General features: G+C 39.0%; 1 protein-coding gene across 2 annotated transcripts in view; it reads right to left on the minus strand.

The window, feature by feature from the left end:
- The window catches only part of SLIT2 (slit guidance ligand 2), a 343,264-nt gene that overhangs the window by 24,024 nt on the left and 291,573 nt on the right, over positions 1–27,667 (minus strand). For both annotated transcript variants that reach the window (XM_008140178.3, XM_008140176.3), the window contains 6 exons: positions 27,529–27,653; positions 27,280–27,377; positions 25,899–26,038; positions 7,242–7,335; positions 474–611; positions 126–366 (listed from right to left, as the gene is read on the minus strand). In XM_008140178.3, coding sequence (XP_008138400.2) covers positions 126–366; positions 474–611; positions 7,242–7,335; positions 25,899–26,038; positions 27,280–27,377; positions 27,529–27,653 — 836 coding nt within the window. The remainder of the gene's footprint in view (positions 1–125; positions 367–473; positions 612–7,241; positions 7,336–25,898; positions 26,039–27,279; positions 27,378–27,528; positions 27,654–27,667) is intronic.

The following is a 27,667-nucleotide window of genomic DNA, read 5'->3' on the forward strand; positions in this document are numbered from 1 at the left end:
TTTTCTGCCGTCTGTAACTGTCTCTGTGACAAATAACATCTCTCCCAAACCACCACAGTGTTGATGCTGTAGAGCTGGACTTGGCTTTAGGTGAGATCGGCTCTGGCTGGTGGGGGAAACCTTACCTGGAGTGAGATGTTCGTTTGAGGCCGAACCTTGGCCGAAGGGATTTGAAGATAGGACTCCTTGTTTACAAAATTCACACTGACCAGCTTCTCACACTTCTCCCCCTGGTAGCCGGGCAAACACTGACATATGGGCTCATTTATCCTGATGATGCACTGAGCTCCATTCTGACACTCAAAATTGTCACAGGGGCTGGTTCGAGGGAGGACCATGGGCGGAGAAAATTCACAGAACAAGCCACTAAAGAAAAAAAAGAGACACATGCTTAGATGTTACTGAATCGCCAATGTGAACGGCGAATCCCATGAGCTCCACCTCTCCACACAGATGTGTACTTCTCTTCGCACCTGTAACCGTCGGGGCAGATGCACGTGTAGCCATTCACTGCGTCCGTGCAGTGGGCCCCGTTTTTACACTTGTGATCCTGGCAGTCGTCGAAATCCACGTCACAGTGCTCGCCGATGTAGCCTGGGGTGCAGTCACATCTGTTTGAACAAGCAGGTAAATGGTTTCAAACCCAACCGAGCCAAAATAAGTCAAACAGCTGCATGTCATCTAGGAAAAGATGGCACCATCTTTAAAAAATGTACTTAGACATGCTCACAGAGCCTCACATTAAAGGAAGCCTAGGACACAGTACCGGTCTGCAAAGTATCCCATGCTTTCTCTCTGGGAACTGTCAGGGGAATGGGGATTTTTACCTCCTGACCAGAGTGAGTATCCATAATCCAAATAAATAGAATCAGTGCACAGGGTTCCTTCTCTCTATGTTGTTTGTTTTCCCACTTTCTTCCTCCCTTCATCCTTCCCTCTCACTGGCTCTCTCTCTCTCTTTCCCTTCCACCCCCTTCCCTCTTTTCCCCGCATCCTTCCTCCCTTTTGCCCTACTTTATTTGCCTATAGTGTCCACTATTTTCAGCTCTAATTCATTGGAGGAGTTCAGATGATAAAAGCGCTATCTATGTTGTCAAATTTACTAAAATATATTAAGCAACTTCCAAATAAATAACATTTTAAAACTTGACAATAGAGAATAAATATATTAGAATAAAATGCAGTTTTATGAAAAAAATGTGTTAACACTAGATACCCTAATCCATAATAAATCCAGAGAATTATTATGGCAGAATGGGGTTGACCTAATGGAGTGAGACAGGGGAGCTGACACAGAATCCCGGGGTTAGTCTCTTGCACAAGCTTCTCGGTCTGTTCCTGCTGGTGGGGGACGGGAGGGTCTCAGCTGCTCTGATGGTGAAGGACCAGGGATAACGTACAGCTGATGTTCTTCGAGCACTTCCTCTGTGCCAGACCCTGCCCTAACCACTTGGCTGATGTGGATTCACTGAATGCTCTCCACAGCCCCGTGACATTGGTACTACTCCGCTCTACAGGGGAGGGAACTAAAGGACACAATCAGAAACCGAACCCAAGCAATCTGACAAGAGCTGGTTCGAGGGAGGACCATGTGCACTGATTCTATTCTTATTTGGATTATGGATACTCACTCTGGCTGTTTGATAATTAATCCTGTAGGCTGTCTGTAAAACCTGTCCCTCTTCAGTGTTGACTACTGGAATCTCTACTATGACAGCAGGTCCCAGGACTTGAGTTGCCTGAGGGAAAGCAGTGTGGCCAGTGCAGGGGTTCTGAACTATGCTTTGTGGAACTATAGGGGACCATAACTACAGATATGGCCATGGCAGGGGGTACAGTGTTTCTGGTAGCTTCCCTCCACCCTCCATATGCCTCCCAACACTCTCTTATTAATTTTACACACTGGGCTTCCATGAGCATTTCTGTTTTGGGTTTAAGAAAGGGTTCTCTGGCCCTGGCCAGTGTGGCTCAGGTGGTTGGGCATAATCTCATGCACCAAAGGGTTGTTGGTTCAATTTCCGATGAGGGCACATTCCCTGGTTGCGGATTCAATCCCCAGTCAGGGTGCATGTAGGAGGCCAGTCTCTTGTACAGCTTCTCGGCCTGTTCCTGCTATCGATGTTTCTATTGATGTTTCTTTTTCACTTCAATGTTTCTCTCTCTCCCCCTCTTCCTTCCTCTCTCCCTAAAATCCTATATAATAAAGGCTAATATGCAAATCGACCGAAGAGCGGAACGACCAGTTGCTATGATATGCACTGACCACCAGGGGGCAGGAACTCAATGCAGGAGCTGCCCCCTTTTGGTCAGTGCACCCCCTCAGGGGGAGCACCACTCAGCCAGAAGCCCTGAGCTCCATAGGGAGTGGGCCTAAGCCATCAGTCGGACATCCTCTGAGGGCTCCCGGACTGCGAGAGGGCACAGGCCGGGCTGAGGGTCCCTCTCCCCGGACCGCACAAATTTCATGCACCAGGCCTCTAGTCAATAAATAAGAAGAAAAGGTTTGCTGACTTTAAAAAAACAAATAAACCAGGAAACTATGCTTTACAGAATTTGGACTTGGCTGTTAGAACTGGGTTTATATCTTGGCTTTATTCTTAAGTATATGTCATCTTCACTAAGTTACCTAATCTAAATGTTCATTTGCTCATCCGTAACATATATAGAATAAAAACATTTCCATCTCATAGGTTTGTTAAAAGATTTAATAAAACTACTATCTATAAAATAATTAGCATAGTGTTTGATATATAATGCATGATCAATAAATGGTAGTTATATTTTTAAATAATTTCATTAAGTCTTTATAATTCCATAAAGCCTTTATGGTTAGGCTGTAGCAATTACCCACTTTACTATTTTAAAGCCATTAGGGTTTAAGTGAATGAGGATAATTAAAAACACCCAAGTGAATGTGTACATTCCTGAATGCCAGGGGTTTTGTCTGCAAATGCAACACTGGGATTTAAGAGCTACTGGATAACTGATGAATTAAAATAAATGGGCTAGCACACAGACTTTCAGCTCCGCCTGTGTGAATTAAGACATAAAACGAGCTCACTGCATAAGCATGCTTGCCCTAGAGCCAGTGGTTTCCGTGCTAAATCATAACAATGCAGAGTAAACAAGTCTGAAGTGGCATGGACCCTAAGTAGCTGTAGACACTCTGAAATAGATGGACAAGCACCAAGAGAAGAGCCTCCATCCATGTTAATGTGAGCAGAACTAAAGGGCCGAGCGTTTAAAGAAAGAAGTGCTCTGAAACACACTGAATTATTTATCTGAGAAAAGAAATCAAAGTAAAAGATAAGAGAGCCATACATTCACCATAGTGGCTAAGAGCTATTTTATATTCTCTTCTCTACAAATGCCATTTCTCAAGCCCCTTAGAACTTGGAATCACATTATAACAAACATTTTTTTGGTCTTTCTTTTGCTCCTCAGATCTACCTTTAAAACAGGGAGAAAATATTTAATTAGGAATTCCTTAAAGTTGTATTATCAATAAAACCTATCATATTCCCTAAACTCCATTATCTGGTCAGGAGTGAGGGAGAAAGCAAAGACTATAAAATATACTGTTTGGAAGCCCAAAAGCTGACTAAGTAAGATGCATGCTTGAAAATACTGCTTATGGCATATCGTGGTCTAAAAATATCTCAAAGCAATTTAGGAGATTTATGAGGTATATAATGAAGCAAGAGAAGTAAAACCAGCTCTCTCAGCTTAGTAATAAGAAAATGAAGTAACAGTACAAGTTGTTCAAACAACATTTGTCAGTAGAGATTTTTCTTTAGCAGCATTCAAATAGTTTTGGTTTTTAAGTCAATTTTCTTTTTGCACCTCCCTTTCCCACAATGTGCAGTTTTTTATAATATGGGAGTAATGGCACATACTATGACTTCACCTACTTTCTGCTAAGCTACATCCAGCTGTAAAACAAGCTCACAAATGACTGTGAAAACCACAGGTTCCCAAATCAGTGAACCCATAATCCAATAAGATCCACTTTTAAGGGTGTGCACCTCGAGGGACCTGTATGGCTCAATGATTGAGTGTTGACCCATGAACCAAAAGGTCACTGGTTCAATTCCCAGTTATGGTATATGCTGGGGTTGCCGGCTTGATCCCAAGTAGAGGGTGTGTAGCAGGCAGCTGATTAATGATTCTCCCTCATCATTGATATTTCTCTCTCTCTCTCCCTCTTCCTTCCTCTGTCTGAAATCAATAAAAACAGCTAAAAAAAAAAAAAGAGTGTGCAACCTCAAAAATTAAAAACAGAACGACCTTATGACCCAGCAATCCCACTTCTGGGTATTTATCCAAAGAAATCCAAAACACTAATTCAAAAAGACATGCATGCGCATGGTCATTGCAATGTTACTTACAATAGTCAAGACATAGAAGCAACCTAAGTGCCCACTGATTGATGAGTGGAAAAAGAAGATGTGACACATGTATACAACAGAATAGTACATGGTCATGAAAAGAATGAAATCTTGCCATTTGTGACAACAAGAATGGACCTCCAGGGTATTGTGCTAAGTGAAATAAATCAGACAGAGAAAGACAAATACCACATTATTTCACTTATATGTAGAATCTAAAGAACCAAATAAATGAACAAACAAAACAGAAAGAGACTCATAGAAACAGAGAACAAACTGATGGTTGCCAGAGGGGAACAGGGCTGGAGCACTGGATGAGAAAGTTGAAGGGATTAGGAAGTACAAATTGGTAGTTACAATGTAGTCAAGGGACTATAAAGTATAGCATAGGAGGCATAGTCAATAATATTGTAATCTATAATAATAAAAGCATAATATGCTAATTAGACTGGACGTCCTTCTGGATGACCTTCCAGACGAAGCTGGGGCTGTGAGGGAAGCCTGGGTTCTGGGTGCTGGAGGGAAGCTGGTACTGGCAGCCGGGGAAAGGAAGGCCTACTCTTGCACTAATTTCGTGCATCGGGCCTCTAGTAATTATATTTGATGCCCGGTGGGCACTAGCCTTATTAGGGAAGCACTTTGCAAATTATATAAATGTCTAACCACTATGCTGTACACCTGACACTAATATAAAATAATACTGAACATCAACTGTAACTGAAAAAAAGAGTGTGCAATCTAATTGGTGATAATAGAAGATTGAATTAAAGATTCTTCTTTTTGAAGATGAACTTTCTCATTTTGTAATGATTTCCATTAGTCTTACTAATATTTTATCTTATAATTACAATGTACAAAGTCCTATGAAACGTATTTAGCAGATAAACTGTTGTGGAAAACCACCTTCTTTGCTGATGAATTTATCTGAGAAATGATAATATTTGTTATGAACTTGCCAAGTTCAACTGTGGGCAGATCAAAGATGTTGGGAGTGTAACTAATTTAGGTACAGTATATATAGACAAACAAAAATGCAATGCAGAACTTTGTATAAAATAAAGATTTCAATAACTATTTTGTTTTTTGCATGGTATTATAAACTAAAATTTGAAAAGTAGCATCAATGATATTTTTTTCTTTTTCAGTAAGTCATCAAATGGAATAGGCAGGTATTACAACTACATCTGTATATTCTAAAATGATAAATTTTAAACCAAGTTACATCAAATAATTAAATAAAACTTGAGAATAGGTATTTATTTTTTCAGATTGATCTTTAGAGGCAGTGACGGGTTCTTAGTAATACTGACCCTTACCTCCCATCCTACAGACTATGTCTGATAATCCATTGACAAATTTCAATATGTTAGAGTCTCAGCTTGAATCCCATCTCCTCTCACAAAATTGTTCTCGACCTGAGTCACTTTTAATTCTCTGAATCCCATGGCAATGAAGCCTGAGTAATTTCATCAAGAAGACAAAGTATGTGAAAGTGAGTAGCTATAAAACAGTATAAGAATGTAAGATGGTACTATTGCCACGTGCCCTAACCCATGGCAGGTGCTCAATAAATATTGTGGATAGGGACAAATGATGTTATTGCTAGTTGTCTGATGTAAGCACAGCTCAACTCCTGAACCCGGGTGAGTCATCCCTGAGAGTCCGGCTTATCTTCCATAATAAACCAACTGCAATGTTAAGAAACTACAAAACTCCTTAGAGGTCACCTGTGTTAGAAGAATTACCCAGCTGGGAAGTATACACTAAGTGGCCAGATTATTATGATCTCTGAATGCATAATAATCTGGCCACTCAGTGTATATCCTATATAATAAAAGGCTAATATGCAAATTGTCCCCTCGACCAGGAGTTCGACCAGTAGGCAGGCCGGCCAACCAACCACCCATGTCCCCTCCCCCTGGCCAGGCTGGCCGGACCCCACCCATGCACGAATTCATGCACCGGGCCTCTAATATATACACTGAGTGGCCATATTATTATGCATTCAGAGATCATAATAATCTGGCCACTCAGTGTATATCTGAGCTCTAGGTCTGCCAATGAATAACCTCAAGATACCTGGACAGCCACTGACCGCTCTGGGCCTGGTTTCCTCATGCTTAAAAGTAAGCATTTGGGCACGATGGTCTCTAAACTACTATGGTCTCTAAGGAGAGAAGTTGCTGTTGATAGACCCTTAAGATATTTCAGGATTGTGGCAAAGGTGCAATTTAATTTGATACCAAATCTATTTCAGGAAGATTGCTGCGGAGAACATAAAAATGATTTTGAAGTTCTGAGTTCATGGGAGGGAGCTCTCTACTCAAAGTGGCTGTATGCTTTACCATCCCCCACAAGACATAGGTAAGGTGAAGGGGGTCCTATCAAAGACTATGCTGAGACAACAGGCATAAACTGGGACTGTCCCGGGACAACCTGGGACATAGGGTCCCTCTCTCTTCCTCACCTTGGAGAGTTAAAACGTTGCTGCAGATCAAAACATTTTCAGTTACATCAAATTAAACATTCAAATAATAAAGCACCTACCAGATATTCCAAATTTATTCAGCCTTTGAATACATTTTTGTAAATATAGTCAAAGGCTATTTTACTTCATGCACACCTTCCTAGGAAGAGTCATGGATAAAAAGGAAGCTCTTTTATTTTATTTTTCAGTGTACTAAAGCCAAGTCCATGCTGTTTATGAACAAGTATACAAATGTTTGGACCCCAGAGAGTATGTCCCTTTAATCCTGAGCAAAGGTGTGAAGCCGGATCCTGAGGGCAGGTGGAGAAGAGCAGCTCCCAGCAGAGGGGGCCCCCGGGGGAGCACCGAGGCAGCCCCTGACTTACTTGACTCCCTTTGGCGTCAGGATGCACTTGGAGTCATGCTGGCAGGGGTTCAGGTCCTGGGCACAGAAGTCCAGCTTCTCCTCACACAACTCGCCTGTTAACATGGCAAACAGCGTTAGTTCAGAGAGGAAGGCTGGCAGTCTTCCGGCAGCAGGCTGTGCCATGGGCCTTACAGTGTGGCCCAGCTTGTGATTGGGGGGGAAAAATCACAAGACAGAAGCAGAGGATCCAAAATGCTAGTTCTGCTGGTACGCAGTTTTAAGATTTGGGATAACACAAGTATAGCAATCTGTGACGAATATACTGTTGGGTTTAGACAAAGGAAACCTGATTGCTTTTCATGTCTGTTATTATATTAATTTTACTCTGGAATTTTTATGGAGGTATAGCATCTACTGAGAGGATAAATGAATAGCTAATAAATATTCACAGGCTGAGCCCACTCATGTCACCACATCCGCATGCAGGAACAACCCCATCGACCAGCATCCCAGAGGTCTGGGGTAAATAACTGCTATCCTGACAGTTAGTACCACAGAACAGTCTTGCCTGTTTTTGAGCTTGACGCAGGTAGAATCATTCTGTATTTACCCTTTTATGTCTGGCTTAGTCTATTTAACGTCTGAAAAAATAATCCTCGGATCTTCATAGTCTCCAAGGTCTAATAAGTCTAGAATAAAATATTTTCCCCACTTATGACTTATTGCAATAGCTCCAGAGAATACTTCTAAGCTACATCCACCAAGATAGACAGGAAAAAGCAAAAGGAAAATCAATCTAACTAGAGAACATAGACTTTTTTCTGGGTATCAGCCAGCTCGTAAGGAATAGTTTTTGTCAATAAAAGTGAGTGAAGAGCATAACCATGCGGAGTCTAGACACACTGTGTTAACTGCATGTCTGACTCTTTCTTAGAAACTTTCTTCAGACACAAATAACATGGTTCTATTTCATTTTCAGATATATTGAGTCAAATACGATTTTCAGCGAGAAGACTTTCCCAATCATTGTGTGAGAGATTAAGGGGACTGGAAAAATATAAAAGTTCTTCTTTTCTATCTTACTTCTGAATTAGTTTTTAATTAATGACACATCTATAGGCTGCTGTTCATTTCCAAGAAACTATTAGAACTTTGATTTGTTCAACATGTGTGGATTTAAATAGCATTGGTTTAAAAATGAGGAGTTTGCAGCACAACCCTTGTTAGAAGACTATCCTTTTAGTAACACTTTGCTAAGGGGTAGAAGTAGTTGCCTAACAACTAAATGTGGCATATTATTCACACTGCAAGCATCTTTTTCTATGATGCGAGTATATAAATGTGCTCATCTAAGTGTTACATCAACTTGATCTATGATAAGGTAGGTATCTTTTCTCTGTCTCTTAAGATGAACTCATTGCACTGAAAGTCTCATATATTTCTGTGTCTCTAAATCTGTATAAAAATGAAATGTTTTCTCAACTATATATGATGAGCTATTTTTAAAGAGTGTTTATTTAAAACTTTCTGTTAGTGTAAGAAAGGGGTACATGCTTTACTTTTTATTCACTTTGATCTGATCCTATTCAACCCAACCCAACCTGATCCAATTAAGCCAATCTAAACTGTTGTTCAAAAGGATTTACTATATGATGCTCTGTGCTAGATGCTGGGGCTACAGGATGGAGGTGATGGGCAGCGCTGCCCTCTATTATCTCCCAATCTACCACCAGGGGAAGTCTGAGCTGGAGATAGAACATAGAGAAAAAACTTCAGCTCTAAGGGATGAAAATAGGAGTTGACCCTTTATTCTCCACCAGATATTTCTTCACAAACTTGTTGTGGGCAAAAGGGCAGAAAGGAAATGATTCTAAGCAATTATTGGCTAAATAGATTGCCAAGTGTGTAATCAACCACAGCTTTAAGACTAAGTGTGCCAACTTGAATGTGAAAAGCTACATCAATGTCAAATATTTCTTACCTTATAAGGAATCTATGCTATAAGAACAGCATAGCAGCAATAGTAATCATTGCTAAAGCTGTGTATGGTAGTTCTTTGTGGCCATTACATAGCTACACACGGGACTCTCTGGTAAGATGGATTACTTCAAAAAGGATTTGTCTCCTTTTACATATCACCAAATATTGTAATATTAACAAATGTTACAAAAGCATTTTCTGCCCCCCATTACTGCCTAATTCACTATTCAAGCCCAATCTTCCATTCCTATACTCTTGGCACCTGTGTCTATTCACTGGTTTATGAATTTATCTCAAATCTGTGCCCAAGTTGATGGTGTTTCATTTTGCTTTAGTAACTTTAATAAGTTCTGTTTTCAATTTTTACATCCACTCTGGGTCCCCTTCTTTATGAAAATTCCCTAGATATTAACCATTTGTTACTTATGTACAATTTTTATATGTGATGTCTGCTTCTGCCTATCTAATGGCACATATCATATGAACTGGTTGTTGACTTAACAATTATATAGTGCTTACTACTATGTGTCAGAGAGTTCAAAAGGTTGTGCAAATATGCCGTCACTAAATGTTCATGAGAATCATACAAGGTAAGGTTAAGGATTGTTCTGTTTGGGGTGCACTGCATATTATTGGTGCTTATTTCATTCCCTTTCTTTGAAAGTTCATTGACAGCAGTATGCTTGGCATGCATAGCTTGATATATTTTTAGAGTATGGTTTGGAGACATACTAAAATAATAGTTATTGAAAGAAAGATTCATGCTCTTCAAGGAAAGAACTCTACCTTGCTAACCTATATTCAACTTGGATTTCAATTTAACCTTTAGGCATTTTTTTCTGGTTCATTTTATTGAATAGTCTCATGAATAATAACTAGTTTATGCCCTCTTCTTTAAACATTATTTTAGATTTTTCCCTGGACAAATGTTAAAATAAATATTTTCATTGGACTATTTAATTTGTTGTAATTGCATTGGATTATGCTGTATTCGAGGGAAGGCAGCCTTTAAAGTTTAAATAGTGTTGCATAGTGGTGAGACCTAGGAGCTCAATATAAGATGGGAAATGTAGCAAGCCCCATACACAAATGTAGGACTTGATATCTACTTCTCAATCAGTAAAGAAAAACTGGACATTTGAAAATACCACTGGTTTTCCAGGAATAATGGAAATAAAATGCACTAACAGTTGTATACTCATATGTTTTTAGCCACTAATGAAAAACTTCTCAAAACCTCAGAGTATTTAGAGGAAATTATGCTCTTCTTCTTCCTCTTTTCTCCTTCTTTTTCTTTTCTCCTCTTCCCCCTCCTCCTGCACCTCCTCCTCCCCCTTCTGCATCATCATCTTCTTCATCTTCTTCTCCTTCCCCTTCCCCTCTTCCTCCATCATCATCATCATCATCATCATCATCATCACCATCACCATCATCATCATCACCATCATCATCATCACCAGTATGTGCTTGGTCAAAGCAAGATGTGAGTTAGTGGAAAATCAGAAGAAAAAAAAAAAAGGAACCTGACTTTGCTTTTTTAATGGCCCAGGGCCTGCCTGAGATAATATCATCAGTGGCTGCCCCCTTTCTGAGATGATAAAGTGTGAGGTAACAAAAAGGAAAAGTGGAAATGTTCTTTATACACTACACATAGCTAATGTTATAATCTGTTAATTCTATAAGCAGGTCTTTATATATTTAACACGACATCAGGAAAGATAAGTCAGCCAATTGGAGTGGATAAGGTCAACATGGTTAATACAGATTAAATTTCGGTGCCGATGAACTCCTCAAAAGATAGGGGTCCAAACAGACCTTGACTGCATAATTTGACACCAACTCAGGAAATCCTATTTATTTGCTCTCAGCCCTGGATCCTTAAAGGTACCCAATGACAAAGCAATATTGTGGAATACCATGGTTGCCTGGCATTTGTGATCTCACTTTTGATCAGACAAGGAAATTCATCTTCCTCATGCTCCTAGGTTTTAGCTCTTTTGTTGAGGAAAAGTTAAAAAGCTGTGTGTGTGTGTGTGTGTGTGTGTGTGTGTGAGAGAGAGAGAGAGAGAGAGAGAGAGAGAGAGAGAGAGGAGAGAGAGAGTTGTCTGTGTTTTCAATAAATAGAGAGTGGTCAACCAGAGAGCCTTTTGCTACCTACCTCTTCAGGATATGAGAGTTAATGAATGATTGGCTCTAACTTGTAAAAAAAAAAAAAAGCATCATGTGTCTTAAATAGAGGTGACTTTCTTTATAAAAAAATAATATCTGATTGTGTCTGTCAGGTAAATATGGCAGGCAGGGGGACTGAAAATGCCTGAGTTCTATAGTTACACTAATATGAGCTGTGATGGAACAGGGGAAGAGTGATGCTCACTTCCCTAAAAGGCCGTGATTCCTCAAAGCCCACTCGAGAAAGAGATACAATTCATCATTTACTGAACACCTGTACACGTGGATTTCATGAAGAATTTTATGTACTGGTAATGTGACCATGCATCCTGGCTTGCTCAGGACAAGTCCTGGTTTACACCTGTTGACCCAAGGTAATTATCAATAGTGCCCCCATGCACTCACACAGATGCCCTGACTCAGATGAGAAATGTTATGGTCATATGAGCAGTAAAAGCTGAATCATCAGAGTTAATGTTCTGTTTGGAGTGACGAGTGAACGAGCATAAAGGGAGAAATCATAGGGAGAAACTACTCTGACCGGGTGAGATGACATTTGGGTTGCTGAGTTATTGCTTGGAATGGCCTTCTGCAACGTATTCAGTATAAAAGAGTGGACTGGTTGCAGAGAAGTGAACTGTTTTATTGTTCTGGGCCCCAATTCTTCATTGGTAAAATGAGGTTCTGAAATTGAAGGTGTACAAGGTCTACTGTGGCTCTAAAAAGTCTTTTAAAAATGCTTATAAAGAGATGGATAACGTAGATAGCAAGTTAGCAGAGGGAGCATCACGCTGAACTGCACAAAACAATGTTATTGCATTCAGTGGCAAAAACAAAGTGTCAGCGATGCCCAGAGCCCCCTAAGGTACCAACACTGTGAATCTTATTGCAACGAGGCAGAAATCTCTGTGCACTTTGATGGTTCTTCCGGGAAATAGAACCTGGAGTCGGCTTTGCCTTCTGTTTCATTTTAGATCCATGAACCGAACTGATGCTAATGTACCTTCCTTTTTAAACACAAGGGGCCCTTCCTTTGATCTTCATGTGTACTTCTGGTATCTTCAGTTATCTTTTTGTTTACATCTTATTACCAAACTTACCAAAATAGTGTTATACCTGTTCTACAAACTTCTCCCATGGAGTGATCTGCCTATGGCTTTTCTAATGATTCTGACAGCAAACCAGATTTCTAACATTATCCTATATTTGGAGTGACAATTATGTGTGAGGCCCTGTGTTAAATGCTTGGAGTCTAATGGTGAACAACAATTACAACAAAAAAAGGATATCCCTGTTCTCCTAGAGCTTATGCACGAGCAGTGGAGCAGAAGAAAGATATTAATCTAATAATTTCACAAGTAACTCTAAAATTGCCAGGTAATAAATGCTGAGCAGAAAAATGTCCAGGTACACTAGAAGAGGGACTGACTGTGAGGGAGGCTTTTCTGAAGTGAGCATTGGATGTGAGAGTGAAGTGGGAGTCTCAAGGGCTGACAGAGGTTGTGTGCAGGAGGTGGCATGGAGAATGTGAGCTCTGAGAGACAGAGAGTGAGCCCCGGAGAGCGTAGTGCCTGAGGTGGCCACAGAACTTGGCAGGGCCCACTTGGCAGAATGTCTTTAATCTACGAACATTGATGGGGTACCACTGCAGGGTTTGAAGATGGATGATGGTCAGCTGACATCTGCACTTTGAAAAGAACATTCTGGCTGTGGTAGAGGATGGATTACAGATATGAATGGACATGAGAGATGACTTGGCTTGCACTCCATTGGTGGTAGAGGAGATACAAATGGCCTGGAGAGGTGGTTAAGAAGCCAAATAGGTGAACATTTATGAGGGATTCGGATGATGAGGCAGTTGACGGAAGGAGGTGTCTGGAACTTCTAGGTGTCTGGTGTGTATATTTGGAAGTGCTTTTTAGCGACACAAACAACACTGAAAGAAGATCAAGTCTTGTGGTGCAAAGATCAAGAGTTTTAAATATAGTGATGTGGTCTTATGGGTTGAATGTGTCCCCCTCTCCCAAAAAAATACATATATATGTTGGAGTCCTCCAGCACCTCAGAATGTAAACTTATTTGGAGATAACCTCATTATAGAGGAAGTCAAATTAAAATGGAAAAAAACACAACCATGAACTCAACAGGGTGGGCCCTACTCCAATATGGCTGATGTTCTTATAAAAAGGGAAATGTGACAGAGAGAGAAGAAGATATGAAAAGCCACAGGGAGAAGGTGCCCAGCTACAGGCCAATCAGAGAAACCTGCAGCAGAGTCTCCCTCACAACACCCAGAGGACCAGCCCAGTTGACACCTGGATCTCAGACTCCCAACCTCCAGAACTGAGAGACAAACATTTCTGTTGTTTAAGCCATTCAGTCTCTGGTACTTGTCATAGTAGCACTAGCAAACCAATACAGGTGGTAAATTTTAATTTAATGAAGGTTTATGTTGGGGAGTAAAAGTTTACTTATGCCACCCTTCCTTCCTTTCCTTTCCTTTCCTTTCCTTTCCTTTCCTTTCCTTTCCTTTCCTTTCCTTTCCTTTCCGTTCCTTTCCGTTCCTTTCCGTTCCTTTCCTTTCCTTTCCTTTCCTTTCCGTTCCTTTCCTTTTCCTCCCTCCCTCCCTCCCTCCCTCCCTCCCTCTCTCCCTCCCTCCCTCCCTCCCTTCCTCCCTCCCTCTCTTCCTTCCTTCCTTCCTTCCTTCCTTCCTTCCTTCCTTCCTTCCTTCCTTCCTTCCTTCCTTCCTTCCATGTCTCTTTCCTTTCTTAATTCATCCCATGTTGTTGTTCTCTCCTGAGCCTCAATTTTTCTTCTAGGTCTCAAGCTTCTTCATTTGTCTGTAATAAGTGATGCACAAGGAAAGGGGGTGGTCCAAGACCATGACCTCTGCACTTCAAAAGTGGCAAGGTCCGTACAGAGTACAACAGAGTAGTCTGGCATTGCCTTTGTTTGCTGCTTGGGCTAGAAGCCTCTCTGCAAAGCACTGGTTGACTGGGACCAATAAACCCTTAGCCCTCCCTCCAAGGGGAGCCGGCATTAACCGGCTTTAGGGTTTGCAGGATGGGCTACCCAAACAGTAATAAGTGCCAATGACGAATGACCTTATGCTATTAAAGTTGACAAAGGCAAGAGAACCACACATTTTGGTGTCTTAGAGAGGGGGAGAAAAGTGAGTCCAATGCCTAGTTCCATCAGCTTTACCATAAATTTGGAGACTGGCTTGAACTTTGAATAACAGCAGCACTTCAAAATAACTACTAATATCTGTACTATCCTTAGTTATAAAAATGATACTCTTGAAAGTGTTTTATAAACTTTAATTATGTCAAAGACATCAAGATTCAACACAAATGGAAGATATCTGAGTTGAATGCTATTACCAATATGATTTCTGTTTCCCACACAGGCACTCAAATTTCTTAAACAATATTTTTCTAAAAAGTACTGGCTAAACTCATGGCACTCTTCCAAATTCTTAACTATGGTGATGCTTTGGCAAATCAATGAATAATGAAGATACCATCTAGTCCATGGCAGTTAAATGTTTCCTGAAATGAATAACAGAGTAAAAAGAAATTGACCACTTGTAATAGCATCTATTTATATGTACTCTGGAGTGAGAATTTTTTATTTGAACAAAATTTTAAAAAAAGGTGCTTTGGTTTAATAATTTTTATAATATGGTGTTGGGGGAAAACATCTTGAGTTCTATCCAGCAAAAGATTAAAGGGGAGCATGACAAAGTCCTTACCCTGTAGGTTCCAATCTGTAATATTTAGAGAAATGAGATGCCAATTTTCCAGTACCCTGTAGAAGTTCCATTTAGCAACTGCCTAAATGACTTATTATTGTTTTTATGTATTACTGAAAACTATACTATACGGTCCACAAGTTTATTATTACCCCTAAAGAGATTTGTTCTCTTTGTAAATTGTTCTAATCAGAGGCAATGTTTGAAGAGTTACTGGGATGGATGATTCATTGCTTTCTATCTACCAAGAGATCTGGGCAACAACATGTCTTACTTAGGCGTACTCAGTCCACAAAGCCTGCTTATCAGAGAAGTTGGTCATACAGTTCCCGGATTAGGATTTCTGGAATTTTCTAATTCAAATCACTCTGTGTTAAGTATTGATTTGCTTTACACTAATGGAGAAATAGGAAAGGATGGATTTGAATTAGTAAGTATCTCATCTGAATATTTTCAAAAGTTAGACCTTTAAAATCAGGTTGGGCATGTCTACAACAAAAATAATTTTAGATATGAGTACCATGGCATTTCTGAAATATTGTACTTCACTGTTGATAGTTTCTGCTAATGTACCCAGATTAATTTCTTTTTCCCTAAAACAGAAAAAAATGTCGGAGTCCATTCTGAGGCTCATGGGTAATGAACGGGGTGGGGAGGGTTCAGGGGCTGACGGTGTAGCCTGTCCTTGTTCCTATTTTTAAATTATCCAAAAATAGGTGTGTGGGGTTTTTTTATACAAAAGAATCATTGATATTGACAATAATGGAAAGGGAATTTATGACAGCAATCTGAATAACTGGACCAGAATTATAGTGTTATAACTAATCGGTTATGACATTTTCAAATATACTTGGAACAAGGAAGGAAGTCTGGTTGAATTCCTGACAGAATCCCCAGGACACAGATTTTTGGAGGGTCAAACGCATCATTCTTCAATTATTTGCATTTGAGCTCTTACTTGGCTCAAGAAAAACCTGAATAAATTGTACCAGTTTACTTTACTTACATTGGTACAGCAAGGGAAGTTATCAAAATAAACAATTTATTAGACAAATAAGTGAGATTTAATTTTTTAACAGTATACTACTTGAGGATAGGACCTTTATTTATAGTTATATGTTTGTGCCTCTTTATTCCCATTGTATTAACTAGCAAATTATCTGTCACAAAGTAGATACTTGATGGCTGCTGAGAAATGTGACAGATAACACTTATTGGATTGCATCTGGAGGGAAAATATGTTTTTAAATGTTAATAAAGGCGACCCCAATGGCATGAGGGACCATGTAAGGAAACAGAGAGAATATATGGAAAACGGGTAGCAGATTTGAGTTCTGACATCAGCCTGAGATGGGTAGCATGTGGACTCAGACATCCCTACACGCTCGTCTGCTAAATCATGACAATCCCAAGGGGAAATGGAGAGGATGAACCTGAAGTGTGTGTAAGCACTTAAGTGCATGCTTGAGAAAGGTTATGGTAAATGGGTCTGAATGACTCTCACTATCAAATTTTAAAAATTCCTATCAGAAATTATACATTTCCCATTTAATTTTGTTCATTAGATTCCACATAAGTGAAATCACATGGTACTTGTCTATCTCTGACTGGCTTATTTTGCTTAGCATAATTGTCCCCAGGGCCATCCATGACGTCACAAAGGGTAAGATGTCCTTTTTTTTTTTTTTTAAGGCTGAGTAGTATTCCATTGTGTAAATGTACCATAGCTGTTTTATCCACTCATCTACTGATGGGCACTTGGGCTACTTCCATATCTTGGCTATTGTAAATAACACGGCAATGAACATAGGGGTGCATATATCCTTTCGAATCATGTTTTGGGTTTCTTTGGATATCCAAGGAGTGGAATTGCTGGGTCATAAAGCAGTTCCATTTTTAATGTTTTGAGGTAACTCCATACTGCTTTCTATAGTGGCTGCACCAATCTGCATGCCCACCAACATGCACGGGGATTTCCTTTTCTCCACATCCTCACCAGCACTTGTTTATTGATTTATTGATGACAGCCATTCTGAAAAGTGTGAGGTAATATCTCATTGTGACTTTCCATTTGCTCTTTATTTGTGTAAAGAAAAACATTCTCACCCTATCCGGTTTGGCTCAGTGGATAGAGCGTCAGCCTGCAGACCGAAGGGTCCCAGGTTAGATTCCAGTCAAGGGCATGTACCTTGGTTGCAGGCTCCTCCCAGGCCCAGGCCCTGATTGGGGCGTGGGTTCATGCAGGAGGCAACCAATCAATGTGTTTCTCTCACATCAATATTTCTCTCTGTTTTTCCCTCTCTCTTCCATTCTCTTGGAAAATCAATGGGAAAATATCCTCGAGTGAGGATTAAAGAAAAGAAAAACATCCTCTGTCCTCTCTCAGACCTTGCAGTGGAGCAGGGAGATGGATGGACATAGAGGGTGGACACAGATGAGGGGATTCTGGGAGTCATCCTGGGACAGGTTAACTAAATTGGACTCGCACAGAAATTATTTCCATTTCCTCCTCTTTTGCTGGGCCAGGCCAGAATTATTTGTTGCACGCTCTGCTCAAGGTTTTCACCCAAACACCACAGCACATTATTATGGGCAGAGATGCCCAGTCTCCAATATTGTCAGTGCTGGTAGTAACAATTGGCTTCATTTCCATTAGTCAGTAAAGGATTATTTATAAATGGTGTGATTCTATTTCTTATTTTTTTAAAAAAGAGCCAACACTTTCTGAAGATTCTTTTTCAACATCTGAGGGTTTCTTATTTGTGTTAACTGTCCTGAAATTTGTCCTCTTAATCAGAAATAGTTAACTGACCTTCTTAATAGGATCAATAAAAAATCCAGATCACATGCATTTCCCTGAACTTAATGCAGTCCCATTGTTAGTAGAGAAATACTGAGAACTGATCCTGAGGGACCGTGAATTCCTGAAGATATGGGAGCTGCTCCTGAATGTCCTCCTAGTGGCAAAAGTGTGCAAAATGGGACACGTGCACAAGCAGGGCATGGCCACAGAGTAACCTTGTGAGATAGAGTTAACCATAATTCAAAATAGGAAGGCTCCAGAAAACATGCTATAAAAGTGGATATAAAAATGTTTCCAACAAGGACAATCCTTCTATGTTCTCACTTTTGTTCTCAATGATGTAAAATGGATTGCTCCATAACGCCTGTTTGCCAGAGAATTTGATTCATTTTCATAGTCAGAAAGGGGTCTCTCTTTGCTCATGAACTGGTGAAGTAACTATATGATGCTGTTAACTTTCCTGGGATATGAGGAATGATGACTTTAGCAAAATAACTGACCTAGTCTGAACTTGCAGTGAGGACCAAAGCCAAAGATTTTGCCCGGTGGATAAGGGTAATGTTTTTTGCATTTTTGGATGCTTAGCACAGTGTCCTGCATAAGGTATTTTCTCAATAAATATCTCTTGAGTTTTTAAAATGGAAAAACTTACCTCCTCAATAAATAAACAGAAAAGGAAGTGTTTTTCAGCACTTCCTCATTGGAACTAAATAATGGAGCTAATTCCAACAGCTACTGAAACTGCAGAAATATTTAAATCCTTTTTCAAAATAAATAAATCCAAGTTGGATTGAATAAGGCTTGGTTAAGCTAGCCTGTTGTTCTGGGCTCAGGGGTCCCAGCCTATTAACTTAAGAGCAAACAGGATCATTAAAATGTTTTCTGAGGTTCAAAGGTTTGTAAGAAGGCTTTGCAAGGTTGAAAGATGAATGCAAACCACACAATATCATTAGGCTGCCAATGTATTCTCTCTAGTTAAAACAGACTGCAGGTACGTCTGCAACTATATTAAGTTTGCTATAAAGACCTTACACATCTTGAGGCAGAATTAATGACAGAAGGGGTTACTATTTTCAAAAGATCATGAAAATCCAAAAATATACACAAAACCTAAAAAATGCAACCAAACCCAAGAGTTCTTCAGCATTTACTATTTCCTTCCACTTCAAAGTAGAGTAAGGGCGTGAAGAGAACCAAAGGCTTAACACCAAATAAAGCCTTTCCACTATAGTGAGCATAAAAAATAACAAAATAACACTTTTTCAAAAGGCAGTACTGAAAAATATGGGGGGAAAAATTTCCTTCACACACGTAATTTCCACTAGGTGGGATTTGCTCTATCAAAATAACCATAAGAATTCGTATGCCATCAGGAATGGCATCAACTCATCTATGTCAATGTAGTGATGATGGTTGGAATTAAATGATGCAAAACTTTACATCAGTCATACAAGGCAGCACTGATATCTCTTGCATATAGACATGTAACATTTTAAAGTGTTTTCCCATATATCCTTCCATGTTATTCTGAGGTGGGATAGATGTCATTATCCCTGTTTCACAGAAAAAAAAAAGAAAAAGAAAAGGAAATAAAGATGGGGAGAAGTCCCATCCTAAATATTAGGATGAGAAACCTAAGCTTCTCCCATTAGCTGGACAAATTCATCAGTATCCCAGCTGCCCTAAGTGATGGAAAGTAGACTCATCACCAGGGGAATGAATTAATTAGTTAATTAATTAATTATACAGGCATTGATTGGATACTTCTTTTCCCTCATGTGTAGATAAAACAGACTGCTTGTCAGCACCTGAATTTTGTGGCTCCCTTTACTGTTTTCAAACGCACATCAGGGACATTATGTATGGCAAGCTGGAGAGACAGCAGAAGAAAAGCTTGTTGGGCATCATTGGTCAGTTGGAGCCTTTGTGAGAGGTACCGATTCTGAGCCTGGACCGTGGCAGCAGATAAGCAGGGACTGGTCTAGTGCAAGTCCCCCAAGTCAGAGGGCATGCCATGGGGTCAGCGAGGTATTGGATGGACCCCTTTTTACAATCTGTGGATCCGTGGGTAAGTGCTTTCTCATTGTTTTATACAAGTTATTGCTCAAACCCTTATTGTTCATGCCTACAGGGATTTAAACATTTTCCCTATATCAGCTAATTCTAGAACGTTTTATTATTATTTAAGAAAATTACCCTCATTGTCATAAAGAAATTGAAATTTCATTTCTAGTTAAGTTTCGGGTTAAAAAAATAGAGTACAGTTTGACTGTTTTTTTAAAAGCAAATTCAGTCATCAGCAGATTCTTGGAAATAAAAGACATGTTTTATAAACCTAAGCATGAAATTTAGTCAACACATGAAACCACGTGGTGATTGGAAATACTCTCACACTGCCAAGCTTGCTCCTGAGAGTACACAGAGCTACTTAAGGGCATGTTCCTGTGACAGAATAATTGCTATTATGTTTCTGATAGACTCAGACCTTAGACACCCCCACCCCAAACCACCAAATGATTTAGTGCTTGGAAAAAGGAGAGATGATATTTGACCAAGAATGGTATTGAATGCATCAATCCACAGAGAATTGACCAGGCTATATTTTTACATTTTACAATATGAAACCTTTTTTTTTTTTTTCATGTTTGTCAACTTAATTGTGTTTGGTAAGTGACCACACACAGTAAATCGCCTGAATGACGCAACAGAAATGAATTCCTTAGCAAGAGGAGACAGGGTGGGCTGCTGTGTAACGTACCCGCATTAGCCCTATAATCTTCCTGCCAGTGCTTCACAGACAACTGGCACGGTCAAGACAGGCACACACTGGGCTCCCTAGAGGCTGCTAAGCCTGCACTTGGCACTTAAAGACTTCTGGCCAACAGATTGAGTAAAAGACTAATGTTATCAGTAATCATTCTAAAACTTTTAAGATAAGGCTTCACAAAGATTCCATGGTGATTTCTCAGGCATGCCTTCTGCCCTGATCATTTCTAGGACTTCCTTTCCTGGGCCTCGATGGATTTGGGGAGCCACATAGACCATATTGATGTCAATGATTGGATATGGCTCTCTTTATGTTTTAAAAATACTGCCTTGCCTGGCTGGCGTGGCTCAGTGGTTGATTATAGACCTCTGAACCAGGAAGTCATGGTTTGATTCCTGGGCAGGGAATACACCTGAGTTTCAAGCTCGATCCCCAGTAGGGGGCATGCAGGTGGCAGCCAATCAATAATTCTCTATCATCATTGATGTTTCTATCTCTCCCTCTCCCTTCCTCTCTGTAATCAATAAAAATATGTTTAAAAAAATACTACCTAGTACTCATGATGTACTGTTACATGAATTCAACAATGTCATTCTATAAACCAAGCCCTTGGGCTTTGTCATATTTATTTTATAAAATGTTTACATAAATGTATACACCTTTCAATATTTCTATTGTTTCAACTTACTAAAGTTATTACTTTAAGGTTATTGAAAAATTTCCAGTATTGAAAATACTTCTATCTATACCCTAGGTATACTAAATGATTTATATTTTTCATTATAAAAATAATTCATGTTTGTAAAAACTTTTAAAGAGTGAAAGCAAACAGACAAGTAGAGAGTAACAATTATTAGTCTTTCTTTTTCACCACCTTCTTCCCGCTCAGAAGGTTTCTTTCACAGCCTTCTACAAATTGGGTAAGTGCATGTCAGATGCCCTTTTTATAGTGCTTGGCATAGCTACCCATACATCAAAGATCTGCATGACTGACTCAACATATTAATTTCAGATTTCGTCCACATTCCTTTTCCCATGTACATATAATGACATCCATATAGCTTTAAAAGAAAGAGGGAAACAAAAATAAAAATCATAGTAGACTTAAAAGGCGACTAACCTTTTTCCACCTCATTCAGATTAGCAGCTGGCAGCGACAAAGACAGAAGAGACAAAAGACTATTTACATTGCGATACAACAGCAGAGCACAGGAAGCTAGTGTATTTATAATGGAAGGGCCCAGAATGAGCGGGCGAAGGGAAGCGAGGCTTGGATTCCTTACCTACAGCCGGCCAAGCGCACAAACAGGGGGACATGAGGCGATAGGCAAACGCCATCACAGGCAGCCAGGGATCTGCGTCTCAACCAGGTCACTTAACCAGCCTTACTTTTTTAACACGTGCACGTCATGGTTAGTGTGTGGGCATGGGCGGTTAGGAAAACAAAGAGATAAGGGTACAACATGGAAAGATTAAAACGGTCTGAATGTTTTCCGCATCTTTACATGCCCAACTGGTATGGAAACTTTCGTATACTGAATTTGGGTAATCCCATTAAGTGACATCCTGGGTTAGTGTGATCAACGTTGTATCATCTTTGCACGTGGTTCCATGAGAGTAGGGTTGATTAAGAAACATAGTCTTGACAGAGCAGATCCAGGGCCTGAATCTCGGGAAACATGCAAAAACACATTTTCCAACTCAACACCTAAGTTCATACCAGAGTTTCAGATAGGGCGCCAAGTTCTCAACATGGCAGGGGTGCCATGTTTATAATGTTCATTTTTATAAGTTTTGAGCTTATGTGATTGCTTGAAAATGCACATTCAAGAAATGCCTTGGTTTTAGAAAGGATACAATAATGATTTTAAAAAATTAAAAATAAAAACCAATTTCTCAAGCTAAAATTAAAACCCTAGAGTGAATTTGAAAATTATTTCCTAGCAATTTCTGAGTCTGACTTGCTCCATCCTTGGTGTAGTGATTTTAATTTAAAACAATACTGAATTAAACTCTTCAAAAATTAACTATGCGCAATCCTTAGTGTAGTGGTTTTAATTTAGAATCATATGGAATTAAACTTTTCAAAAATTAACCTGTCTGAAGAATTAGCCATCAACAATCATCTATTATACAACTGGAACAGATAATGGATTGCATTAAGTAGAAAACAACAGTTTTGATAACTGGGAGGAGGGGGTATAACAAGTTTTAGATCATAGAAAATCAATATTGACCCTTAAAATTTATGTTGTTAATCCCTGCAGCAGAAAAAACAGATAGCTTTTTAGTAAAACTTACAGTAAATCAATAACTATTTACTATAATGTGCTGGTCACACGGGCTTAAATAAATTTAATAAACTTCCTAATGGTGGTTCATTTTATTTTTGATATTTGTAGTCGTGTTTTATAGCCTGCCCATCACTTCGAGATTTCTCCATCAAATTGCTTTCAGATCTCTGGATTTTCTCCATTAGCAATAGTATGTCCAGTCTGACTCTTGCCACGGATGCCAAATGTAAAGCCTTCCCCCATAATAATTTATGAGCTTTTTCCATGAAGTTTTATTTGTTCCAACTAAAGAGTTCACGTTCCCATCTATGCCTTTGGGGCATCGAGTGAAAAATCTTCAAACAGAAAGCAACTTGTGACTTGAATGATTTTTAAACAATGACAACATTATTATATTCCCTGAGCATAGCAGGGTTTCTGTTCCCAAATCTCATGCTCATTAATCAGACTCCAAACTTACATCTAAAACAATACAGCCGCATTATACGAAAATTCCTCCCTAACTACAGACTTGGATGAAGCAGGATATAAAACTCCGGAGCCCAATTTATATTTTCCTATAATTAAAGGCCACTATGTGCCACTAACTTCAAAATCTGCAGATGGTTGTTTGATATTTTGCAAATGAGCTCATCTCACATATGGACAAAAATGCTATAGTGAATAGATGAGTTACAAAAGGGCCTCATTTAGATATTTGCTCTAATGCCAAACTTTTAGGGCCTCATTTAGATATTTGCTCTAATCGTCAAACTCTTTACTGCCCACAAGATTCAGCCCAAAAGTCAGAGTGGTAATATCTTCATGCTATTAAGTTTCTATTGCGCTCAGTATTTTTGTTTATACTTTGCCAAAATTCAGGCAAACTGATATCTGTAATAGCTATGCTTCAAAAGACCCAACGAGTCTCAGGAGAACCAAATGGCTCTTGACAGATAGTCTTGGCAGGTTCCCACGTGATAGCTTTAATAGATGTCACATTTTGGCTAAACAGTGGTTTTTCTAAGTTTTGGGTTTTTTTTTTTTTTTATGTTTCAGAGAAAGAGATCTGGCACGGAGAGATGAGGCTTCATAATACTTTTCAGAGGAAGCCGCACTGAACCGAGTCACTTCGGGTGGAGATAACATGTGGGCAAGAGGATCAGGTGTAGGAAGGGAGGTTGGAATGTGTAGGTTGAGAAGATAAAACAGACTCAAAAGAAATGGATAAAGAAGAAGGTACAGCAGATCTCAAGCCAAAGCAGGGGAACTCCTCCAAAGCAACTCAGAAGAATCTGCCACCTTCTGTAATTGATCATGGGAGAAAAAAAAAAAAAAAAAGGCACGTGAGAACCCAAACACTGCAGTGCTCTCAGGCCTGGGTTGTCTACACAAGGAGGATATTGACCAATTCCTGGTTGCTGGGCTCTGGATCTCATTAGCTGGCCAAGGTGCGTTTGAAGTGCTTTGGTCCAATTTCTCCCAGCCAGAGTATACTGGTTGAAAAAGGCCTCAAAGATTAAGTGAATTAAGCTCTTTCTGTAATGATGATAGAACAATGGCAGAAAAAGAAAACGATTCTATGTAGGTAACAGATTTTAGTGCAGACAGCGGGTTTCATATACAGGTCTAAATGAGCCTATGCAATACAACCCAATTCTCAGGGGAGCCCCCAGAGCTTCAGTGCATGCTGAATACACTTGCTATCCTTCACTAATTCAAAATATCAAAGAACACTCAAATTCTGCCCTCTAAGGAGCCCAAGTGCTGCATATATGTAATAGAGAAATGGGTGGCTATAACATGTTCCAATTTCTACTGTAACTAAGTATATTACTTTATATGGCATGGGGTGCTTCACTGGTATAAAAAAAAAAAATCCAACCATGAGAAGGCAGCTTCAGAGGCACTCAAACAGATCTGGGTTGTCAAAACAACACCCCATTATTCTATCTTGCATTTTCCCATCAAGAAAGGTACTTAGTGAAATGCAAAGTTTGGGCATGCCATAAAAGCTTAAATGTCCATGCTTTCCTAATAAATCCCCGGGACAGTTAATCGTACGATGTGACTTCATCTTTCATGTTTGGAGATGTTGACCTTAGGCATCTACATAGTTATTTCACCCTCTGATATTAACTATGTATTACATCATGTGGAAATAAATGTAACTAGTGAAATGTACCCAGCAAAATGAAAACGGTAACTTCAAATAGAGTGACAGAATTTACTGCTCCACTTTTTCTTACAAATAAAATGCATAACATTCTCTAAGTGGTTCATTAAGAAAACAAGATTGCAATTGTGATGTTTCTTCTTCATAGCCACAAAATTAAATCAAAATAGATATTCTGACATAATAGCCAAGTTATAAACTTGATGTTGACTTTACAGCCAATTGCCTTATCCAGGGAAGAAGTTAAGTAGGTTGAACAGCTTTATGAGATTTATCCTCTCAAGAAATAAAATGCCAGAAAGAAGGTGACAATCTCCTAAGATTATTCAAAGTGCTCAATATTTTTCTATTTGTATTTTTTTAAGAACATGTGTTATTAGAGGAAAGCACTCATAGTGAAGATACAATCTAAAATGCTTAATTATGTTTTGACTATATTAAAAAATGCCCCTTTATACATGTGTTGGTTAGCACAGGAAAAATGCTTTGTGTGTGATACCATTCAATAGTGAGACTAATGGGTTCAGTATAACTCCTGGTTTTGCGGGATAGCAATAACATGATAGATAACTGAGCTTGGAGGGTCTTTCATTAGGTTGGCTGAAACCATTATTAACTCTGGCTGTTATTTACATTACCTCTAATTTCCCAAACACCTACCAGTTATTGAATAATGCAATGGTTTACTAAATACATGCAGCAAAATGCCCATGATGCATTCAGATACATGGACCGATGGCTGAGCATTTCCTACCTGTGTACTCAGGTGGGCAAAGGCATGTGTAGTTATTAATCCCATCAACACAAGTAGAATTATTTTCACAGTCATTATCTTCACAGTCATCAATATTGACTTCACAGTGTTCTCCTTCAAATCCATCAGCACAAATACACCTGAACACCAAAGTGGGGAAAAGTAAAAATAATAATAACAACTCTGTATTTAAAAAAATACATGTGGTCTACATATTGAAAAATACTAAATACACTTATCAATTACAGAACTTTTAACTATGAAATTTTGATTTTTAAATGACATGTTGTAAGCATTCATTTAAGGTAATATCTTGCAAATCAGAAACAACTTTAAAAAAATTAATGCTGGCTGGAAATGGCCCTGTAAGTCAATAAATACAATATATTTGCAGATCTAAAACACAAGCAAAGTTTACTCTATTTTAATCTCAAGTTGTGCTCTAATAAAATAATCCATGCTTCTTTGCTCACAAGTGACAAGGAACTGGTTCTGATATTTTTCTAAAAATGAAAACACCTACTACCCTATGTGTAATGTTCTTGATGTCTCAAAACAGAACAAAAAGGTAATTTGAAAATCAAATTTTATCTTCCTTGCAATTATAAAATGTGAATGTTCTCTTTATGTCTCAATAAATACATTTTTTTCCACTGGCGTAAAACACTGTACATTTCATCTTAGTGGGTATCAGAATAATCTTTGAAAAGCCTCGATGAAAAAGAGACAGTTTCATAACAGAATGCAGAAATGAAGCCTATTTATTATGAAAGTGATATTCCTAACAAGCTTTAGTGGTACATTAGCATTCTTACGTGAAATTATTAGTGTCATCATAAGAACTCTATTTCATAATTCATGAAGTACATCTGAGGTAATTGTACTGTATGATTAAATAATTCCAGATTAAAAATGTTCACAGCATGGTTGTCTCTTTATATTGGGGGTTGGAAATGAATCATTAATTTTCTGTTTCAGTGGGACCTACATCTTTTCATTACACACTGTCTTTAAAGCAATATACACAGCAACAAATGAATATATAACTTTCAGTAGGAGACTAGTTGGCTCTTAATTAGCATAAAACACAGCCACTCCATTGTTTTGATCTAATCTAACTTGATTAATCATAATGTGTGCATGTACATGTTTTAAAATTTCTGGATTTTGTAGCTGCCTGAGCTGAAAATACTGAAACATCTATATTTGTTTTTATGTTGCAATATCTTAGAGAGGGATTCACACATGTTGTTCTTGTGAATTGATTCCTGGAATTCATTTTAAAATAAAGTTCCCAGGTTTGAAAAGGAGAATGTGTGTTTGCTTAGCTATTCTTGCTCCAATACTTCAGACACAGACCACAGACAAATGAATGACCTACCAGAATCCATCCTTGTCACCTTCTTTTAAGTGGCAAGTTCCTCCATGTTTACACGGGTTACTGATACATGCATGAATTGGGACATCGCAGTCCTGCCCCTGGAGAAGGAATGGCCAAGCAGAGTTGGGTGTAAATAAAGTAGTTGTTAGCGCAATAAAATAAGGTAGCTATCAGCACACTAAAATAAGGCAGGCCCACCAATGAGAGCTCTGCTTTCAGATCACAGCTCCTATGACAGCTTCGACTCACCTTGAAACCATATGGACAGGTACAGCGATAAAAGTCAACTGGATCATTGTTACAGGTGCCATCATTTTTGCATGGATTTGATAAGCAAGGATTACATTTAGCTAATATAGTCACATCCACAGGACCTAAAAAGTAATTG

Source organism: Eptesicus fuscus, chromosome 2 (assembly GCF_027574615.1).
Source record: "Eptesicus fuscus isolate TK198812 chromosome 2, DD_ASM_mEF_20220401, whole genome shotgun sequence".
NCBI lineage: Eukaryota > Metazoa > Chordata > Mammalia > Chiroptera > Vespertilionidae > Eptesicus > Eptesicus fuscus.